Raw genomic sequence first — 23,349 nt, 5'->3', positions numbered from 1 at the left:
ATTGATTAAATTAAATAATTTATTATGTAAAGTATTGACAAATTGTGTGGCTAGCTATTTCAAGATTATCTGACTTGTCTATCGCCTTGGGCATATTTACCTGTAAGGATAGATTAAGTTTTGTGAAATTATAAATAAATAAATAAAGTAAGCAAACAAAACATTTGATACCATAGATCGCTATAACTCAATGATTATAATTCGTAGGCTTCCCGAATGAGGCCAAACTGAAAGGAGGGATGCTACACAATAGGCATCTCACAGCACTTCCAGAACCCAATTAAAGTTAATAATCCCCTCACAAAAAGATTATAAAACAATCTCTTTTAATTTAAGTCTTTGGACTCCCTTGTTTTATCTCGGTCAGTGAATCTGTAACGCAAAAATTTCATCTTTGGATTATTAAGACCTATTATTACACTCTGGAAATCTATTGCAGAGTTTCCTGTATTGGCATATTCCATCCGTTTGAGGTATTTTAGCCATCAGTCAATGATTAAAATAACAACAATAATAACATCCTTGAAAATGTTTTGGTGTTAATTCATAATATTTATATATATATATACATATATAAATTAAATCTGAAATGATTTGTAAAATAAAATCTTTCTGGTCGCTCTTTTGGAGTTCAAATCTATCGAGAAAATTTTCAGTAGGTAATCGTGTTTTCTGACTCCCAATTCGCTGGAATATAAAAATGATGAAAAATAAATAATTATAATTTTACTTATGTACCTTGCTCACAAGAAAAATTGGAAAAAATCGAAGCCATCGTCTGAAGGCTTTGTCTGACTGGTTATGAAAATTAACAATGGTAGTAATTTCTACTTTTCAACGCTTCTTTCAAAATAAACAGTTTTTCTCCACTTTGGCATGATATTTTCAAAGACAAGTATGATTTCAAAAACCTACCCCGTTGAAGCATGTATGTACAATTAAGGCAAATGCTTTAAAAAAAATAACAAAAAAGTAAAACCGTCTCCAAAAAAATAAATAATAACAAAAAATGATACCGACTACAAAACCCTTGAAAATTTTTTTTAGGTAGGTACCTACTAGCTCGAAGTCGGTGACTCAGCACGACCCAGCAGGAGTGATTGAAACCCATAGTAAGTATGTAGGTGAGGTAGACGACTATTGTTTCACTCCTTTATCAAGGGTTTTGTAGTCGGTTCCATTTTTAGGGTTCCAGAGCCAAAGTGGCAAAAACTGAACTGAACTGACCCTTATAGTTTCGCCATGTCTGTCTGTCTGTCTGTCTGTCCGTCCGTCCGCGGCTTTGCTCAGGGACAATCAATGCTAGAAAGCTGTAATTTTGCACGGATATATATCCGTGTGTAAACTATGCCGACAAAATGGTACAATAACCACTAATAGAAGTTAAATACAATTAGGAGTTTGCTAAGACGATTTTTCGATTCAGCGATTTTGTTTGCTAAATATTCAACTTTGAAGTGCAAATTCTCATTAAAATCGAGCGTCCCCCCACCCCTCTTAAATCTAAACCGGTGGGTGGAAAAAATTGAAAAAAATCAGGATGGTAGTAAGTACTTATATCAAACTTTCAAGGAAAACTGTAACGGTTAAGTTTGATTGAGAATTATTAGTAGTTTAAGAGTAAATAGCAGCCTAAGGTATAAAATATACCTAAACTATGGAAGATTCCGTATAAAATACGAAATCCTTAGAAAAATATTACTTAATTTTTTCGAAATGGCTACGGAACCCTATTTCGGGCGTGTCCGACACGCTCTCGGCCGGTTTTTTTGTTATTATTTATTTTTTTTGGAGTCGGTTTTACTTTTTTGATATTTTTTTTTATTTCTCACTTTTTAGTGATTCTTAGCCAAAGTACATCTCACAACGATTTCATTAAGCCCAAACACGACTTACGAGTAGTTACGTTGTTTTATAACAGAGTTCCGTTGCCTACCTTCTGGCTTCAGCATCTGAGCAGTTCGAAAGAACCATAAACTTAAAGCTTTTTCTTAGTCGCTTATTTAGGTATATTAATCATGATCGCTTATAGACGAGCGAGCATTACTTAGCTTTGACAAGTTCCATTGATATTTGGTCATCTACTGTATTTTTCTTTAGGTCCATGTTACTTTACCAAACTTTTTTTTTTACTTTCTGAATGTAAATGCTTATCTTAATGCTAAAAATGCCCTCGGTTTCCCTAGGATCCCATCATCAGATCTTGACTTGGTGACAATGGGACCACCTCAGAAGAATACTCTTTCGAATAAAAAAAAATATTTTGAAAATCGGTCCACAATTGACTGAGTAATCGGTGAATATATGTACATAAAAAAATAAGTATATACAAATATTGGAACATGGAAATTCCTCCTTTTTTGAAGTCAGTTAAAAAATGAGTACGTATGTAGGAAGAAAAATAGCATTATTGAGTAACAAAATGAGTAAATGCCGTTATTCGTATGGAGATACAAGAAAAACATCATTTATTTAAATCCTTTCGGCGAATTGCAATATCTTTTGTACAGAACGCAGGATTCAATACTAAGTCACTGTGATCAGTCGGACCCTTTTGATCCTTTCTTTGAGAGATTTTGTTTTGTAGATGCGATTTAAAGATAATATGAGAAACCTAACAGGTTCAACGATCGGACGCTCTATGAATGACTTAGGGAGGCTTGTTATAAATACAGTAAAATCCGGCCAAGGGCGAGTCGGATTCGCACACAAAGATTTTTGTTCGTACCGTTCGTCTGTTTAATTACATTATTTATTAATAAGGTGGCTACAGTAATATATATTAAGTGTATATACGTAGTTAAAAATCAATCGAAATTTTTAAATTTTAATTTATAACTTTATTTTATTGCTGTTTTTCGTTGCCATATTAAGTGAATATTTCAACAGTCCACCTATTAAAGATCTATGTGACATATAGATAGACAGTGAAGGATTAGTAATAGAGTTTCGTTAAATGTTCAGCCTTTGGGTAGGGTTCGGGTCTCTAGAAATCTTTTAAACGCGGAAATCTAACTTTATTGCTTTTATGTAATGTGAAGTGGGTGTTTCAATATCAGTGATATCTAACTTTTTCTTGAAAACGATTCATAACTTAAGATAAATGTGTCCGCACGTATTAGCTGTCTTTTCTCCAACCAAACGGAGACATAGCACTGAATTACTAATTAAGTAAATTATGAATTGATAATTTATTTTATGCTTATGAGAAAAACAGGTCATATTAACAATATCAGTATCCTTCATAAATATCCTTAGTAATTCGACCATGATTTCAGGACGAAAATTTGATGGATTTCATTTTTCATTTTAGCGACATCTGTAGGTATTCCTGTGTAATATACATCAGGCCAAAGCCACTGGAATCCATGTGAGCAGTTAATGTACAGAACTTCTCAATATTGCATTCCAGCACAATACAACCGTGGGTGATACTCGAGTGCTAAGGTATTCGACATATCGCAGGTACTACTATTTCTCCATGTATCATGGTTATGTTAGACTTGGTAAGATCAGAGCATGTACTAACAATAATTTTATTCTTGGTTAAGAAAGTTTCTGCCTGCGATTTAATCCAGTTACAATTTAATATAATCGGAAACAGTAATATTAAAGAGTATTTTGTACATAGTCAAAATACCACGCACAGGACTTATCACGCTAACACACATGAGTAATATTTGCCTCGACGTTTCGGCAACATTTTACTTTTTTATTTTGGCTATGAATGAAAATTACAAAACTTTAAAACGTTACAGTTACAGTTACCGTATTTTGAATACAAAATCCCACGAAAAAAAAGAAAGAAAGAAAAGTATTTTGTATTAGTGCAATTCTCTGAATTGAACTTACTATAATCTATAATAATAATTGTATTGCATGGAATTTTTAAAAATGACCTTTCGTGAATGAATGATAATGATTTTTTTTTTATAAATGACTGAATACTGAGTAAACAATAATTAAATTAAAATAAAACCAACAGGGTACATAATGTGATCTCCTAGTTTAAGTCAAACCACCTGTAAAACCATTATGTGCAATAAAGTATTGAGTATTGAGTATTGAAAACCAACCTAAACCTACATAAAAACAAGAACTTTAAGCCAGACCCGAAGATGCTGGCAGCGTTCTCTTCATTAATTGATAAACTAGTTATACACCGATTGTGAATAGAATATTACATGTGTGTGTTTAATAGATTGTGTGCGTACATACATACATACATATAATTATAGTCTTTTCAAATTCAGATTTCGTGGCAATGGCAAAGCAAATGGCAGAACTAACATCGGAAATTGCTTCGCTCAAAGCGCAGTTCAGTAGTCGACAACCGCACTCAAGATCGCGCTCGCGTTTTAATTCCCGCAACAAAACTCCAGTCGGACGTCAAGCGCGGTCACGGTATGCGTCGAAACCAAGAGACCCGTCCATCTGCTGGTATCATTACAGGTTTGGAGACAACTCTACTCGCTGTACCAGACCTTGCAGTTACCCTGGGTCGGAAAACTTCGACGGCAGCCGGAAGTAGCGGCTAACGACTGCCATACCAAACCGGGCCGCCTCTTCGTAATGGACCATTCCTCGAAAGTTCTCTTCCTAGTAGACACCGGGTCGGATTTGTGTGTATACCCGCGCACGTCACTCAGTGGCAACCAACCTAAGAGCAGCTACGAGTTAACAGCGGCGAACGGCTCAGTTATATCTACCTACGGTTCGGTGCAGCTGAAACTTGACTTGGGTTTGCGGCGAGCATTTAATTGGAGATTCGTGGTGGCAGACGTTGCTAAACCCATCATTGGTGTTGATTTTTTGTCCTTCTTTAATATTATGATTGATTGCAGAAAACAACGCATTATAGATGGCCACACTACTCTTTCCGCTGCAGTACCAACCCAAGGTACATCCGAAGACATCTCGTCAGTGAAGGTGATGTCAGGGGAATCCAAGTACCACGAGATCCTACGTCAGTATCCCGACATCACCCGACCTTCAGGTACACCAAAGGTACCCAAGCATAATACAGTGCATCATATACGCACACTCCCTGGCCCGCCGATTGCAAGTAAGCCCCGACGCCTTCCTCCGGATCGCCTGAAGATCGCACAAAAGGAGTTCGAGGATATGCTGCAGAACGGTACAGCTTGTCAGTCTGAGAGTCCATGGTCTTCTCCGCTTCATCTAGTACCCAAGAAAGATGACGGCTGGCGACCATGCGGCGATTACCGTGCCCTTAATGCGCGTACGATTCCAGACAAGTACCCGATCCGACATACCTATTCAAGACTTTACGCAGCAACTCGCCGGGAGTACAATATTTTCCAAGGTTGATCTTGTCAAAGACTACAACCAGATCCCAGTTTATCCGGATGACATCAAGAAGACAGCCATTATCACACCTTTTGGCCTGTTTCAGTTTCCATACATGACGTTTGGTCTCCGGAACGCAGCTCAAACGTTTCAACGTTTCATGGACGAAGCGCTGCGAGGTCTGGATTTCTCCTATGGATACTTGGACGATATTCTGATCTTCTCTCGAAACGCAGAAGAGCATCACCAACATCTCCATCAACTATTTCGTCGACTGTCAGAGTATGGTATCCTCATCAACACTGCAAAATGTGAGTTTGGTGTAACGAACATCACCTTTCTTGGCCATGAAGTGTCCGCAGAGGGGCTCCGTCTGCTGCAGTCTAAGGTACAAGCAATCCAAGACTACCCTGTACCCAAGAATGTCAAGGAACTCAGACGATTCCTGGGCATGTTCAACTTCTACAGAAGGTTCGTACCAGGTGCATCAGCTTTGCAAGCGCCCTTGAACGTCGTACTGTCCGATCCGAAGAAGAAGCCAACGCAAGAGATCGAGATGACAGAAGACATGATGCATGCATTCGAGTCATGTAAGCAAGCTCTCTCTCAAGCCACTCTTCTCGCTCATCCGCTGACAGACGTCGAGCTCGCTATCCACACTGACGCCTCAGACGTTTCCATCGGCGCAGTCTTACAGCAGCGCGCAGCACCGGAGGCCTGGGAACCACTAGCATTCTTTTCAAGACCACTGAATCCTGCTCAAAAGAAGTATAGTCCGTATGACAGAGAACTGCTGGCTATATACGACGCTATCAGACATTTTCGTCACATGGTCGAGGCTAGACCCTTCATCATCTATACGGATCATAAACCTTTGACGTTTGCATTCACCACCGCTAGAGACAAATGCTCACCGAGACAGTTCCGATACTTAGACTTCATCTCACAGTTTAGTACGGACATACGGTACGTAGCGGGAAAAGATAACGTTGTTGCAGACGCACTCTCAAGAGTAGAAGAAATAAATGGGTCAATCAACTACGAAAGCCTTGCACGCGCTCAAGATAAAGATCCTGAACTGCAAGCGCTTCTTCAAGTTGACTCATCATCATCATCATCATCGTCTTCATTGAATCTCAGGAAAATCAAATCTTTTGAAAATAATTTCGAAATTTATTGCGACATCTCGACCGGTAGTTCAAGACCTTACCTTACTCAAGCCTTTCGTCGTGCAGCTTTCAACTCATTGCACGGTTTGAGCCATCCAGGTGCAAAAGCAACTGTCAAATTGGTGACGCAACGATTCGTCTGGCCCGACATACGCAGAGATTGTCGCCGTTGGGCGAGAGAATGCACAGATTGCCAGAGAAACAAACTTTCACGTCATACGTCATTACCCATATCATCATTTCATACACCATCACTTCGTTTTTCACATGTCCACATGGACATAGTAGGGCCATTACCATTTTCTTGTGGTTACAGATACTGCTTGACGGTCATTGATCGCTTCACCCGTTGGCCTGAGGCCTACCCCTTGGCTGACATCACAGCGGAGACCTGCGCGCGAGCCTTCATCGCGGGCTGGGTCGCCCACTTCGGCTGCCCTGTCAAAATCACCACAGACAGGGGCAGGCAGTTTGAGTCCGAGCTGTTCCACACCTTGTCATCCATCCTCGGGGCAGAGCACCGGCCTACCACATCCTATCATCCGGCCTGCAACGGGATCATTGAGAGACTCCACCGCCAGCTCAAGTCCTCAATCATGTGCCACTCCAATACGCACTGGGCTGAAGCCTTACCCTTGGTGCTGCTGGGCATCCGCAGCGCTTGGAAGGACGACTTACAAGCTTCAGCAGCAGAGCTAGTCTACGGGGAACCTCTACGCCTACCTGGCGAATTCTTTACGCCTACGAAGGGCACTACGGTCGACTACACGGACTTCGCAGCCAGACTTCGTGACCACATTGGAAAACTCAACCCAGTCCCGGCCAGTCATCACTCGAAGAAACCTTTTTACACCCCGAAAGAGTTGAGCACGGCCGAGTACGTTTTTCTTCGTCAAGGTGATAGATATGGAAATACTTGGAATAATACCAGGAATCAGATCAAACACATTTCTCAGGAACGCTGTTTATTCAATGACAATCTGTCATAGACAACCAGAACACATCAGCTCCTTCACCCTTAGTTGGAAAACCTACAGTAAAAAAACATATAACAAATTAAACAATTAATTAATATCAAACATAAAATCACAGCTAGGTATCAAAAGCAGGACCGTCATATTTTATAATTAACATTTCTTTTTGGTCTTAAGACTCTGTCACAGGGAACCTCAACAGGCACAACTGTCGATTGTTCTTCTATCTCTACCTGTTGTGTTACTGGTTCTACTGACTCTACCTGCTCCACCCCCTCAACCGCATCTTGCCAATCATCTCCTAACCCTTCTTCATCCACCAGTTGAAAAGGTGTCGACAAGACAGACTGTGAGGATACCTGTGACCTGAGCGCGCGACGCTCCATCGTGCCACTTACATTAGAAACTTCGTTAGAGACGTAACGCATCAGCTGGTCAATATGTCGTTTACAAATAACATTATCTTCTTCTAATTGTATTAAAAACATCCGATTCCCAATATTTTTAGTAATAGTCCCCTTTTTCCAAATTGGTTTTCTATCCACATAGCACCTACACCAAACTAGCTCGCCTATGTTGAATAACCTTTTCGCTTCAGTTACAAGGTTGGGCACCTCATGCTTCGACGGCACTAACAAGTCTAGCCTACCACGCAAATCACGCCCCATCATTAACTTAGCCGGGGAAGCTCCCGTGGCGCAATGAGTAGTATTACGGTAGTCAAATAAATATTCCTGAAGCTTCTCATTAATTTTGTATTTACAAGAATAAGAGCTTAAAATTGCCTTCAACATTCTCTTACACGTACGGACGCTGTTCTCCGCCTGCCCGTTACTGCATGGATGATAGATCGGAGACGTCAGGTACGCGATGCCATTAGTTTTGCAAAACTCGAGAAATTCATTGGACGCGATTTTTGCATCATTGTCGGATACAATAGTTTCGGGAAGGCCGAATCGAGAGAATAAAAATTTGAGCTTTAATATAAGCTGCTTCGTCGTTGTTCCACAACACATATCGAAACACTCCAGCCATTTGCTGAAAGCGTCGACCACCACAAGGTATGTATTCTGAGACACCGACATGTAGTCCAGATGTATACGCACCCAAGGCGCGGGGGCCGCGGCCAGGGCTGCGGCGGCGCGCGCGGCGGCGCCGGGCGCAGCGTCGCGCACACGCGGCACGCGCCCACCGTCTGCTCGATGTCGCGGTCGACACCCGGCCACCACACCCGTGATCGTGCAACACTCTTTGTTCGCACTATGCCCTGATGAGTTCGATGTAACTCCTGCAGTATGTCCTTCCTGTGCACTGTGGGAATCACGACCCTGTGACCTCGTAGAAGACAACCATCTTCTACCTCCAGGTCTGTTTTACACTGGAAATAAGGTAAAACATTTTTACATAAAATTTTTCGCGCCAACCATGATTGACATATTTAATTACGGTTCTAAGAACAACGTCGCTTGCAGTCGCTTGTCGTATATCTCTGTATGTAACGGGAAGTCCTTCTAACTGGAGCGAATTTAAAGCCGGTGCCCACCGTTCAACATCTTCATGATGTTCCGACTCACGCTGTTCTAAGGGATTCCTAGAAAAGAAATCTGCGACCGGATTTTCTTTGCCCGACGTATATTGTATTTTAAAATTATATGCAGAAAGGAAAACTGCATATCTGACCAACCGCGATGCAGTCGTAACTGAAATACCCCCCTTTCTACCAAATATTGCCAACAACGGTTTATGATCGGTTTTTAAAGTAAAAGGTTCACGTCGGCCATACAAATATTGGTGGAAGCGTTTAACACCAAACACAATAGCCGTAGCTTCCTTTTGTAGTTGGCTATAATTACGTTCACTCGGTAAAAGCGATCTGGAACCGAATGCCAGCGGACGCTCTCGACCGGCGGCGTCGACGGTGGCCAGCACAGCACCCAGGCCGGCCGGGCCCGCGTCCACGGTCAGCACCAACTGTGCCGCCGGGTCGAAGTGCGCGAGCACGCGCGAGCTGCTGAGCTCGCGTTTCATTCCGTCGAAGGCCGCCTGCTGCCGCTCCGACCATTCCCACCGCGCACCTTCACGCAATAGCTCGTGGAGTGGAGCCAGGATACGACGCATTGGGAACAAAATTGCGATAATAATTTGCCATTCCCAAGAAACGCTTTAATTCGGTTACGTTTTTGGGCTCGGGTACTTTGACAATGGCCTCTACCTTTTTTGGAGACTTTTGCAAACCGTCCTTGCTAATAATGTGTCCCAAATAAGTTACACTATCCTGGAAAAAAGAACATTTGCTTTTTTCTAACCTGAAACCAGATTCCTGAAATCGTTGGAATACTTTTTCCAACCGCTCCAAATGTAAGACTTTAGTCGGACCTGTCACGCAAACGTCATCTAGGAAAACCGTTACGCCATCTATTCCCGCCAAAAGGTTTTCAATAGTTCGCTGAAAAATCGCCGGGGCGCATGCTAAGCCGAACACTAACCTCTTATATTTGAATAACCCTTTGGTGGTATTAATGGTAGTAAGTTTTTGCGATTCCTCTGACAACCTCAACTGATTATACGCCTGACTACAGTCTAACTTGGAGTATTGCTGACCATTGCTCAGCTTAGCAAAAATCTCTTCTATTCTTGGTAGAGGATATTTATCAACGTAAATATCATTATTTAATGTAACCGAGTAATCCGCACAAACTCTGATGCTACCATTTGACTTGGGCACCGGAACAATCGGAGTTGCATAATCCGAGTGGTTCACGGGCTCCAGTATGCCGACCTCAACCAACCTCTCGAGCTCGGCCTCCACCTTGTCCTTGATCGCAAACGGTAATGGACGCGCTTTGCAAAACTTGGGCGTCGCACCTTCCTTCAACTGTAAAGTAACGTCAGCACGCGTATAGCACCCTAATTCCTTACTAAACAATCCTTTATATTTTTCAACCAAATTTTGAACTTCTAAATTATTACCAGATGCCAAGTCAATTTTGTTATTCATTGAAGTTATACATAATTTGAATTTTGCCATAAAATCTCGTCCCAACAGCGGGGGTCCACCATGCTCTACGACAAAAAATTTAAGTTCGTGTGTCATATCATTATACACTACCTTGGTGATAAAATACCCCAGAGGCTTAATTTTATGGCCATTGTAAAAGCACATACGAATGTTACATTTAAATAATTTCTCGTGAGCAAAATGTGACAAATATAATTCTTTTGAAATAACATTGGTACTCGACCCAGAATCGATTTCCATTTTTAGTTCTGTGCTATAATTTACCAAGATTGTTATAATATAAGGTTCGTTGTCTACACACCTCAAATTCAAAAGCTGACACTCCTTACATTCCGGGCAGTTTACTGCCACAGGTGCCTCGTCCGAACTCGAATCCGTTTCCATGTTGATAGCCTTGATAGGTTTTTCTTTTGCATCACATACTTTCTTGAGATGACCTTTTGTCTTGCACCTTTGGCAGCGGTAATTCTTGTAGTGGCACCTCTCAGCTGCATGACCCTTCATGCCACACACTGCGCAGCGGTTCGGCGAACCCTGTCTTCGTTGAGCCGCGTCGGCTCGACCTGCACCGGACCACAGCAGCGGTTCTTCTTCCATGGCAGCGGCAGCTAAAGCTCTCGGCGCCGTGGCCCTCGCCTCTCGCGCGGTGACAGTTTGTTTCGCTATTTCTAGCGCTTTCGCGAACGTTAGCTTGCTGGCGTCTTGCTCGCACAGTCGGTCTCGCACAGCTCCAAATTTGAGTCCAAGTACAAATCTGTCCCGATATACCTTATCCAGGCAGTCTCCGAAGGCACAATGCACGGCTAAGCCTCGTAATCGAGCCGCCCAATCCTCGACAGATTCCTCCTCACCTTGGCCTGCGTTATAAAAGTTACCTAAGTCCGCAAAGGTCGCCCGCGTTGGAGTCAGGTGCTTGTCCAGAAAGTCTACCAACTCATCAAAAGTCGAGGTTTCTACCTCCTTCGGATGACTTAGATTCCGTAATAATAAGTACGCATCATCCGATAAATGAGTGATCAAAACAGCACGCTTTTTTTCCTCGGCCTTAATGTCATTCAGGCTTAGAAACTGTTTTACCCGGTTTCGAAATATTTCCCACTCTTGACTTCTCGGGTCGAAACATGGTAGGGTTCCAATACTCATCGTCGCCAGTTGATAGATATGGAAATACTAGGAATAATACCAGGAATCAGATCAAACACATTTCTCAGGAACGCTGTTTATTCAATGACAATCTGTCATAGACAACCAGAACACATCACAAGGGCACGCGAAGAGATCGCTAGAGTCCCCTTACTCAGGCCCGTACAAGGTCCTCGAGAGACGTGACAAGACCTTTCGAATCATTTTAAATGGAAAGCCGAACACCGTGACCATCGATCGACTGAAGCCGGCCTTCATGACCAGCGACACTATAGATGAGGACACATCCAACAGCCATCAAGCATCAACAATACCAGAGCCTGAACCGAGCACCGTCAGAATGACGCGAAGTGGACGATATGTAAGATTTCCAGATCACTATCGACCATAGCAGGCAATGGTCTCGGCGGGGGAGTAGTGTAGCGTCCAGATAAGCCATTACCCCGCTAGCCGCAGTCGGTTCCACGTGTTGGCAATACTGTAAACATCTGCACACCGGCGCGTGGAACTGCGCGGCGTATTTGAGTTCATTTGAATTGCCCAGAAGGCCAGTCGAGAAGCGGAGCGACATTCCTTCCGGCGACGCGGTCCTGAACAGAACTCTATCCATTGCGCGAAACTCATATCCTTCCTTTTCCCTAGTTTAATATTCCATTGTAAATACTTTCCTTTTTGATAATCTTTATTATACGTTCGTGTGCCTCTAAATCCCTTTTCATTTAATCATCGAAGCCTCAGGAGGCGCACCTACAGTATAATTGTTTAATTCAGACAAATTAATAATTTATTAAACGTAATAGGTGTAGGCAGGCGAGTTTTTCTTTATTATTTATCTTTTACGAAAATCTTATAGTTACACTTCAATGATTGACCTGAAATTAAAAACAGGAGTCATTATAAAAAGAATAAGTGTTTTAGAGTTTATAATATACTAAAAGTAAAAATAGCGCCCGATGGTCAGGTTTACACAAAGCGATCTTTTATTTTTCCTAATTAATTATTTCCATGTTTGATTTTCCACGGCATATTCTGTTTATGCCAGTACCCACTTTTTGTATAGGGCGAAATTATTTTATTCCAATAGGCGTCGTAAAAGGCTAAGGGACCTGACGAGTGACCAGGAGTACTTTCTGTTGTCAACTAACTCCGGAAACCAGCGTCGTAATATGGAGACAGGAAAGCAACCACACTGTCGCCATGAAGGTTTAAAGTACGATACCACTACTCAACCGACGATAACAACTACTTTTTCAAGATTTAGCACTTTAAAAACAGTCTAAGAGCAGGACTAGACCATGTACGTAGACAGTCGAATAGCAGGTTTTGTAAATGATACACCGACCAAATGTGAACATTAAAATATCGTTACATTATATCTCATACCCCCAATGTTTCCGGCAAGCCCGCTTGGGTCCAACCACGCAACCAAAAGAAACGTGAGCACTTTGATTCCTTTTCAAATTCTGCATTCATGCCTATCAGTACTCAGGTAAAGATTACTCATGGAAATACATTGCTTGAGTTCTTTTATGGCATAATATTAATTTTCTTTTCGATTGTTCATGAAAAGGTAGACAACGTTCTTTATAAATGTTGAATTTGTTATTTTGCGGATTTTTAGATGTCAGTGGACATCAAGCTCATAAAAATGATGGACATGGGAACCCAAACCAAAGGTCCTCGAATAAAGACAAAGGAAAGGGAGATGCTTAGGACAGTCCAGTCCAAAATGGATCGCCGACTTAGTAGAGCAGGTAACATATCGGTGCGAGTATACTTACCTAGTCTACGACTTTTGCACATTATAAGAAAGCTTTTTTATGTGAAATGTCTTAGGTATTAAATACGAGTACAGTCGCAGTGGTTGTTGAATGAGACCATACATATTACAAGATACTTTTTCTTATTGTAATATGTATGATCTCAGAGACATAAAACAATAAATGCGCCTGAATTTCATATCAGGAAATTCTCGTAAGGCACAAATAAATAAATAATTGTCTTAGCTGTCTTTGCTTTGATTTTTTGCTATTGCTTAGTTTCACATTTAGGGGCTGTTTCACCATCCATTGATTAGTGTTAACTGACGGTTAAAGGTGAGGCTGTCTGTATTTGTTTTGTTCAAATAGACGGAGACGGCATCACATTTAAACGTCAGTTAACACTAATCAATGGATGGTGAAACAGCCCCTTAATGTTTTAAGCATTTGCGTTTTTCACTCATTGTTAAAATACCAACAACTGAAATGATCACGCTAAACACATGAGTAATATTTACCTCGACGTTTCGACCACATTACAGTGGCCGTGGTCACGAGTAGACTGAAGTGTATAGCATCCTATACATATACTTTCATATTTGTAATGTGAACTGTAGAAGCAATTAACTTGATGGTCCTAAGATTAGACTGTCGAACAATCAAGATATTATCTCGACCTCAATTTTTCTCCAACGAAGTAAAAATAATTAGTAATTAAGTAATTATTTAGTAATAGTTCTAAGTATTTTATAAAAAATGAAATATTAAAATTATATGGATGTCGGCGGCCGATCGTAAAATCCGCCAAATCACGAAATTCCTAAGCATATCGTGAAATGGCTCAATTTTATAAATTGGCTAATAGTAGGGGAGCCCAAGAGGGGATTTCGGGATTTACTAAAGCGCGACAGATTAATATACAGGGATACCTTGTACCCGGTTAAGTCCTTCCACCAACTATGAGCCCCATATACATGGCCGCCCGTCAAGGATAAAGGATCAGATTAGTAAAAAAAAATTCACCATCTGAAATTCCCGAGCGCGTCAGATTAAGGTAGGATGAGTTAGTTACATACTAAAACGTGTGTATTCTACTAATCTGACAATTTGAGAGTGACGTAAAGAAGGGGTAGGGCTAGAAAGTTGTAAAAAAAAAACGTCATCTCGACATTCTCGAGCGTGGTTAATTTTTTTTTTATTTTGAAGGGAATAATTCAAGAATTACGAAAAATATATAATCTGACGGTTTCCACAAGCCGAAATAACAAACATTCATCGATAAAGTTTATTGCGTGCAGCTACGTGATGCCTATATTCCCCTCTCCGCGTTTCTATTCCTCTCTTACTCTTTCTCTATCTATTACTCTCTCACTCCGTCCCCACTCTGGTTTCTGTTGCCATGACGCCATCACAGCTGATCACACAGACTCGTTCGTGGCATGATATTGTTTAAAACGTATTTCCAACGTTTTTGCATCCTTGGAGTGGCAAGCGTCCGGGTCCCGGCACACCCTTGTTTGGCAGGCGACCGGCTCCCGGCACGCTGTCAAAAACCCTTGAGTGGCAAGCGACCGGTCCGGTCGATGGCGGGTGTCGTATTTCACTAACAAATATAAACTGGTAGACCTATATCTCGCTTGCTTATTCTTGCAGAATGCGTTCATAAATAGACAAGGATGGCATTTATTAACGGCCGCGACAACACTACGGAAGAAATTTCGTTCATATTGTTTACTCAAGTTTCACTGTGTGGCCGCTGCCGTGCGCTGGTATTTTTGGAAACCTCGTATTATACTATTATTTGATATTGAAAGATTATAAACGGGCTTTGTTTCGTAAATAAATTAATATTTTACGAAATAAACCAGTGTTTTCTACAGGTAATTGTTTTATTTTGTAATTATAGTTATTTAATACATGACTGAGAAAAATTTGGTTATCAGATATTTGATATTGAATAATAAAGTTCACAAAAATTGAAGGTCATTCATTCATTGTTATTTAATTAGATATGCCATTTTATGCTAAACTATCACTGTAAGGCTTATCTATAATTCGTAGGTGTCACTGCGCTCAAGGAAGATTTTTTCAAAACGGCCGCGCCGCTTGACAGTACATTTTAAATATGGCGCTGCCACTCCAAAGGCTTTTGGTGATTTGGTGATTTTAATATAAGTTATGTGAATAAAAGATTATAAATATTGACTATGAGTGATGTTTATATAAAATGTGTATTTTGTGGTGAAACTACTTTGCAAAAGACAATTAAATTTACATTAGAAACATTACAAAAATGTACAAATATTTTAGAATATCGTCGGAGCAAACCGGTTCTCCGAAAATCCGAACGACATACGATAATCTTGAAATTTCTGCCTGAAAATTGTACGGCTGAAGATTTGATGATGGGAGAATGCGATAACGTGCCAGAGCTTCTTACTTGTTTTTTGGAATCATTCATTTGGGGCGATGTTGCTCATATATCCAAAAAAGCACGTGAAAATAGAAAAAACAAGAGCGAACTTTCTATTTTTTCCATTGGACAAGATCTGATTTACGCAGCTTTTGGTCACAAAATTAAAACATCTAAGCACATTACCCTAGGTCTGGCAGTGAAGAGCTTATGTAACAGTAAGAAAGTTGTTAACATACTGTCAAAATATGGACACTGTTGCTCTTACACAACTCTAGAAGAGCTAGAAACCGAGTTGACATTTTCAACGGTAAATAGTGCTCACATATGTCCTGAAGATATCCTACGTCGCCCGGACTTGAATACTGGTGTCGCATTTGACAATTTCGACCGCTTCGTAGAAACCCTAAACGGCAAAGATACTTTGCATGATACGGTGGGGATAATTTTTCAGGATATCGTGCAAAATCCGGATCCAGTGTCTGTGGAATCTTCTAGCCCGAGTGTACATGAAAATTCAACAATCGATGAGATTGAGCGTGGTAGTTCTCCTGAATTATCCGCTACCACCACAAAAACAAAAAACCGGAAACGCAGGGCTTTCGAAGAAGTTACTTTTGAAATGCAACCATTCACCAAGAAATTAAAAATTACCACCTGGAATCAGCTAGAAATCTCAGAGCTTAATAAAGCTCCGGACAATTGGAGCATGTCGAAACAGCTGGACGTTACGTGGATGTTATTACATAAGTATAAAATAACGGATGTTCCAATGTGGGTAGGATTTCACAGCAAGATTTTGATAGACGATTCACGAGTTCAAAAAGTTTCATATCTTACTCCCATAAATGAATCTCCTACCAACAATTCAACTGTATTGAAAACTCTAGAATTGAGTCAGGAAATTGCAAATGAATGTCAAGCTCCCTATATCCAGATCACCTATGATCTAGCTATTGCTCGCACTAGTTATTGTATTCAAGCTCAAGAATCTCCAAGATTTGATAATGTATTTATACATTTAGGGGCCTTTCATATTGAAATGGCTTTTTTCAAGGCAGTTGGCACTTTTATTGAAGATTGTGGACTGAGCAATATCATGACTGAATGTGAATTGATCGCTAATGGTTCAGTTTCAGGTTTTATTGGCGGAAAAAATTACAACAGATGTAAACGGTTACATTCGCTCGTGGCATTGGCGGTGCAACAATTACATTTCGAAGCATTTTTGGAAGACAAACAATTGACAGTTGGGGAATCAGTGTTAGAATATCTCACCACATTTTTGGCTCATAAAGATGTCTCTCCACAAGTTCAGCATACAGAAACACAAAGTCTCATTCAATCTTATGAGGAATATACAGAAGACACATTAGATGGCAAGCACGGAAAAACAGCGCAATTTTACGCAATGTACATCGATTTTATAAACCTTTACCACTTATTCATTAAAAGTATTAGACTTGGAGATTTAGATTTGTATTTATATACCATTGCGAAAATCGTCAGCTTCTTCTTCTATTACAATCAACCCAACTATAGTCGATGGCTAGTTTACTACATTAATTTACTGCAACACGTAGATAACACACATCCGGGCCTCCGAACTGAAATGGCTAAGGGCTCGTTTGGAATCCGAAGAACCATCAAGCCTTTTTCACGAATTCCTGTGGATTTAACGTTAGAGCAGACGATAAATGGTGATGCTGCTCGTCGTCTCACTGGAATTGTTAACCTCACAAACTCAATTGCTGCTAGACAACGTTGGGCTAAAAATCATGGGGCACGAACAAGAATCATATCTCATGTACTTACTCGTGCAGGACTTAACAGAAACTACCATGATATTGCTGCTGATCTACACCCAGATCGAATGAAAAAACAACACATCCAAATTGAAGCTTTTTCAAAGAGTGTTCTGCAGACCATTAATCCATTCTCTCCTTCAATTGATAAGGATCAGTTGTTTAACATTTCAACAGGGCAAGCTGCCACTCTAGATATTACAAACTGTTTGCTAAAGACAGTGTCTGGAGGAACATTCCTGCGAGATCAATTCATAATCGAATGCAATTTAAATTCAGACAGGTTTCACCAGCCAATAAAAAAAAATACAGTGCTGACTTTTGCAAGCCTCAAGAAGAAAAGAAAAATGAAAATTGGTGGAAAAGTGCACGAAGTTAAATTGCAGCGGGATTTATTTGGTCGGTTATTAGCTCTATCTCTTGACACGACTATAGACCTGGAGAAAGTACTTTGTTTTCCTATAACTCCTATGCCGTTATCACTGTGCCATATAGATGGTTCTTTAAACAAGACAAATAAGTCAGTATTAATTCATGAGTTAGAGAAACAAGTCGAAGATGCGGAGCAACCGCCATCCCAAATTGACCTTGTAATTGTAGATGGCTTCTTTTTTTTAAATACATTTAAAGAAATGCCCCGTAGTTTTGGAGGTGTGTCAAAGAAGATATTGCAATGCCTTATCAATAACACTGCAAGTAAAGTTGCCATTGTATTTGATCGCTACTTCACACCCTCAATCAAAGATTATGAGCATTCTCTTCGAGGCAGTGTAGACGACAAGGAATTCCACATCTCCGGACCTCAACAAACAAGAACAGCAGATTTTACAAAAGATTTAAAAAAATTTAAAGTTTAAGGAAGCTATTGTCAAGTTTTTGATTGATCATTGGGCTGATCAGGAAATGGCAGCGATTATCGGTAGTAAGGTAATTTACATAATACATGATTTGTGTTATGAATATTCTGTTACTGATAATAAAGTAACACGCATCATTAATTATGAGTTGTCATGCCCTGACCACGAAGAAGCAGATACGAAGATAGCATTTCTTGCTTGCCAACAAAAAGAAGATTGTACTATTACTATCAGAACTTCTGATACTGATATTGTAGTCATCATGTTGGCGAATATGGAATACCTGCAAGCAGCAGTAGAAGTCTGGATGGATCTTGGAGTTGGCAACGCACGCCGATACATCGACGTATCCGCTCTCTACAAGAAATTAGGTCCAAAAATTTCGAAGGCGCTTCCAGCTTTGCATGCGTTCACTGGTTGCGATTTTAACCCAGCATTGTACCGACGAAGGAAAAAGAAACCTTTGCAATTTCTGATGAATTCTGAATTTTTCCAAAAAGCATTTCTGTATTTGGGATCAAAGGAACATAATGAGCAGGATTCTTTTAACATCATGCAGTCTTTTACTTGCCACTTGTATGGGCTGAAAAAGTTAGATGATGTCAATCAAGCCAGGATTGTCATCTTCAATAAGACGTACAAAGTCAAAGACAAGTCACAACCCTTCTCCTTGAGTATCCGGAATTACGATGCGTGCAACTTGCCGCCCTGTCAATCGGAGTTTCTCCAACAAGTATTACGCACAAGATTCATTGCATGCTTGTGGAGTAATGCTCATAATGCAAAAATTATTGATCTTTTACCAACGGACTATGGATGGAAAGTAGTCGACGGAAAGTTCGAAATGATCTGGTTTGCAGGTGATCAATTGCCGAAAGCGTATGAAGATGTAGCTATAACACCTGATATTCTCGAGGATACTTCAGAATTAGGTAATTTTTTTCTCCAATAATTAAAAAACACGTTATTCATAAAAAAAATATTGTTAAATATGATAATGATTTCTTGTTACAGATACGCAATCTGAAGATGGAATCGAGTCAGAGGAAGAAGATAATTCTACTGATGACGATGATAATTGAGAAAAAATACTCAAAAAAAATTATTTTTTATAATTATTTTCTTATAAATACAGTATTCTACTTAAAAACATACACTTTTTATTTGCATGCTATTTCCTGAGCTTTTCAATAAATTAAGTTCAATGATTTCAAAAAATAAGATTTTTTTTTTAGTTGTCAGATTAGGCGAATCCCTCCAGATAATCGTCAGATTATGAGACAGCACGTCTAGGGCATAAAGATGAACCATATATATCTTAATCTGACGCGCTTGAGGATTTCAAAATGACGAATTTTTTATGCACATTCTAATAATGGCTACGAATTTGCGTCACATCCAAATCGTCAGATTATTATATAAGAGCCTTTTTTTAGGATCTCTTAACATCCCCTTAGAAAATCTGATGCGCTCGATTAAATTTTTTTTTTTTCATTTTCAACCCTTACGTACGACCACCCCCATCATGGAAACAATCAGATTAACATACGTACATTTTTAAAAATACGTAGGACATGGATGATATCAATATCTGACGCGCTCGAGTATGTCCATGCAACAGTTTTTTTTTTACATTTTGAAAATCTATAACAATTCCCCCCACCGATGAAAAGGTATATATTATATGACATTTTTTTCTTCTTATGATCTAAGCTTCGCAACCCAATAGGTCTCTATGACGCTCGAGTAAATCCCGATTTAGCATCGTGGGCTTCCCTACTATAAGGAAAGCAACATCCGCCATATCGTTAAAAACTCAACGTTTAACGATTTGCCTAGTAACGTTTAGGCAAATCATGAAATTCCTAGCCATATGAAACGCCGCCATTTCATGATTTGTCCAGGTTAGGCAGATGATGAACCTAGGCATAACATGAAACGCGGTGCGGTTCTGGCACTTCGCCGGCCGCTGCCATGAAATGAAATGGCGCCATTTCATGATATGCCTAGGAATTTCGTGATCTGGCGGATTTTACGATCGGCGCCGACATGGTCATTTTTAGGTGACAGAGCGATATTTTATTTTATAAAATTCCTTAAAATTCCCTTTAACGCACATAAACTCCATTGAAACTTATCAGAAGTCAACCATGCTAGTTTAATAAGTAAATATCTATTTGTTAAAATCTAACATCTACAATAAAAGGAATCTCTGAACAAAAGAGTCCCAATTAAAAAATACTTCCCTCGTTTCCCTCCTAATAAGTAACCTATGACCAGTCAAAATATACCGCCGTCAAGAGTTATTCAATAAAATGATTCGATTAATGGATAGGTTTCCGAGAAAGTTAATTGAGTGTATACAGAAAACACAAGTTTGGTATTTGGTAAGAAAATTGGTAGACTGACATGACAGATGAACCTCCGCGGTATTGGTGGGTGCTGCGGTAATAGATTACTTTACACGTTCATGCTGGCTATTTATACCGATGATTTTGCAGATTCATTGTTCATCAAATGAGTGTCCATACAATTTCGTGTTTTTGTTGTATGAAAAACTGTACAAAAATAGAAACGTACTTAGTTCTATTGATTTGCCACGGTCTGGGCTTATTTTTTGTTTGTTGTTGTTTTTAGGTTGAGAATAGTAATTTTCTGAAATCATTCTGTGCGCAGCAATGACAATGAACATATATTACAGTGTGTCCGATCAAGTTTAAAATAAGGTACGTTGTTGTGAGTGAATTAGGGTTTTCGCTTGCTATTTCCCTCCACTTTTACCAGTAGGTACAGTTAGGAACCTAATTTTCTTATAGAATATTCCATAATAACTTGTATTGCATTGTATTGTATAACCCTTGATTGTACATAAAACACATTAAAATAAACAGTAGGTACCTGGACTTCTTTAAAAAACATTAAATTACAAAATTATTTAACTATAAAATGATTGAAACATGTGATACCGTAATAATTTAGAATATTGTTAAACATACAATATATAAACTACTTTTTGTGTCACGGGTAAAACTATGACGAAATATATTCTCATATTTATGTTTATGGTTTTACTTACATATCTGTATTACTAAATTAATCGCGCGCAACCTCCGAACAGGGCTGGAGGCATTTTCCACCCTTAACAAAAAAATGCACTTAAACATTTACCTTTGCTATGTGTGACTGAGCGGAAAAAACAGACTTTACTACAGAATTTAACTTACTCTTCGAGTTTCGATAAGAAAATATTACGCTGTATGCTTATATAATACTAACTTAAGTGACCCACAAAGACCCGAGCAACCCGAGACAAATAATTACTTTGCTTTTTAACCGACTTCAAAAGCCCGACCCCTATACGTTTTTTTGTTTGCTCATGCCAAAGGCCTGTGAGTTACTTATATTCAATTATACTTTCATGTTATTAAATTAAACAGATTTTGGTAACTAAAACATCTTTGGGCATTGACCAAAAATTTGGCTGTCGTAAAATGTAGTAACTTCTACACTTAAAAAATACTAGTAAAATTTTACATTATTTTATTTGACATTGTTTGGATTAATTTAATTTGATGTAATTGGTATAATTTTTAATAACTTAATGTAATGCTAATGTGATTTAGTAAAAAAAAATGTAAGTTATTTTTTTACTAGCTACAATAGTTTATTACTACAGGAGCTAAGGAGCGCAGCATACTTGGATTACGAAGGATTGACTGAATCCGGAACACGATGCTGCGTTCTATACACGCATTGTCGATATTGGTGCAAAGATTGCCAGGTTGAAGTGGGACTGGGCCGGCCACTGCAGCCGAATGCATCCACTGTGTTGGGCTAAAAATAGTAGTAGGTGCCACAGGACGAATGGCGACAGCGCGGTAGGCCCAGATGGAGTTGGCGGAACGACCTGGATGTATTTCTCGACGACTGGCCTCTGACTGTTTGGACCGGAAGGAATGGAGGACATGGGGGAAGGCATTTGCCCAGCAGTGGGACACCAACCCGGGCGAGACAATACTTAATAATAATTAATAACAACAGCTCATTTACCTTTCAATAGAAAACATCGCGTATGATTTCGTTTCAGTATGAAATCATACACTAGCTGTTAGCTGGCAGCTGTTCTGGTCAGAATTTATTTTAAATAAAAGCTGAACTTTGAAAAATATGCGAGTCTTTTTAAATAATGGCCGAATTTTCAGCAGGAGATTAGTTTGTAAATGTTTCTCAGAAGTTTTTAATTGTGGATGTCAAATGTTTTCTTCACTGTGGGTCATAGGTACTTTTACATTTAAATCCTTTTTTTTACTGTATCTAGTACGAATGCAGCATATGTCAATTATTAAATGTTTCAGCGAGATTGCATGCTATCAATTTAGATAATTTAATTTTACTTAGTCTATTTTAGTCAGTTTGATTCTTTTCTGAAAACGGCAAACCGCAACTGACAAGTTCAAATTATTAGCAGGTATTTGAAATAATTCAAGGTATTTGAAAATAAATGCAATAAACTAACTTAAAGTATAAGTAAGTAGGTAAGTAGGTAGTAATAGATTGTACAACAAAAGCATAAAACGAGCCATTTTACGCGAGACGTTCATGGGCCAATCAACTATTTTACCGACACTTTGGGCGTCCTGCGTTACCAAAATTGTCTCTGGCGTTACCAAAAAATCGTACTTCCAACAAGATATTTCACGGTGTATTAGGTTGAACTTACGTAGGATGGCATGTATTTATGTACACCATCTATTAAATTACAGAAAAAGCATGTTACTTACAAAAATCTGCAATTGTTTGAAAAATGTTTCGAACAGATTAGTTTCGGTAAAAAAGTTGATTGGACCTCATAATAGCTACCCGAGCTGGTACGGCGAGGGTGGATAGACACGTTGAGGG

At 39.6% G+C, this 23,349-nt stretch overlaps 2 protein-coding genes across 2 annotated transcripts in view; one reads left to right on the top strand and one right to left on the bottom strand.

Moving 5' to 3' along the window:
- The window catches only part of mub (poly(rC)-binding protein mub), a 251,124-nt gene that overhangs the window by 38,613 nt on the left and 189,162 nt on the right, over positions 1-23,349 (bottom strand). The gene's annotated exons all lie outside the window — the stretch shown is intronic.
- LOC141427178 (uncharacterized) lies at positions 15,781-19,462 on the top strand. The gene is given in 2 exon segments (XM_074086410.1): positions 15,781-18,432; positions 18,434-19,462. Coding segments are annotated over 2 exon segments (3,621 nt in total). The 3' UTR covers positions 19,403-19,462.

Source organism: Choristoneura fumiferana, chromosome 4, assembly GCF_025370935.1.
Source record: "Choristoneura fumiferana chromosome 4, NRCan_CFum_1, whole genome shotgun sequence".
NCBI lineage: Eukaryota > Metazoa > Arthropoda > Insecta > Lepidoptera > Tortricidae > Choristoneura > Choristoneura fumiferana.
This window is presented reverse-complemented; position numbering and strand designations above follow the sequence as displayed.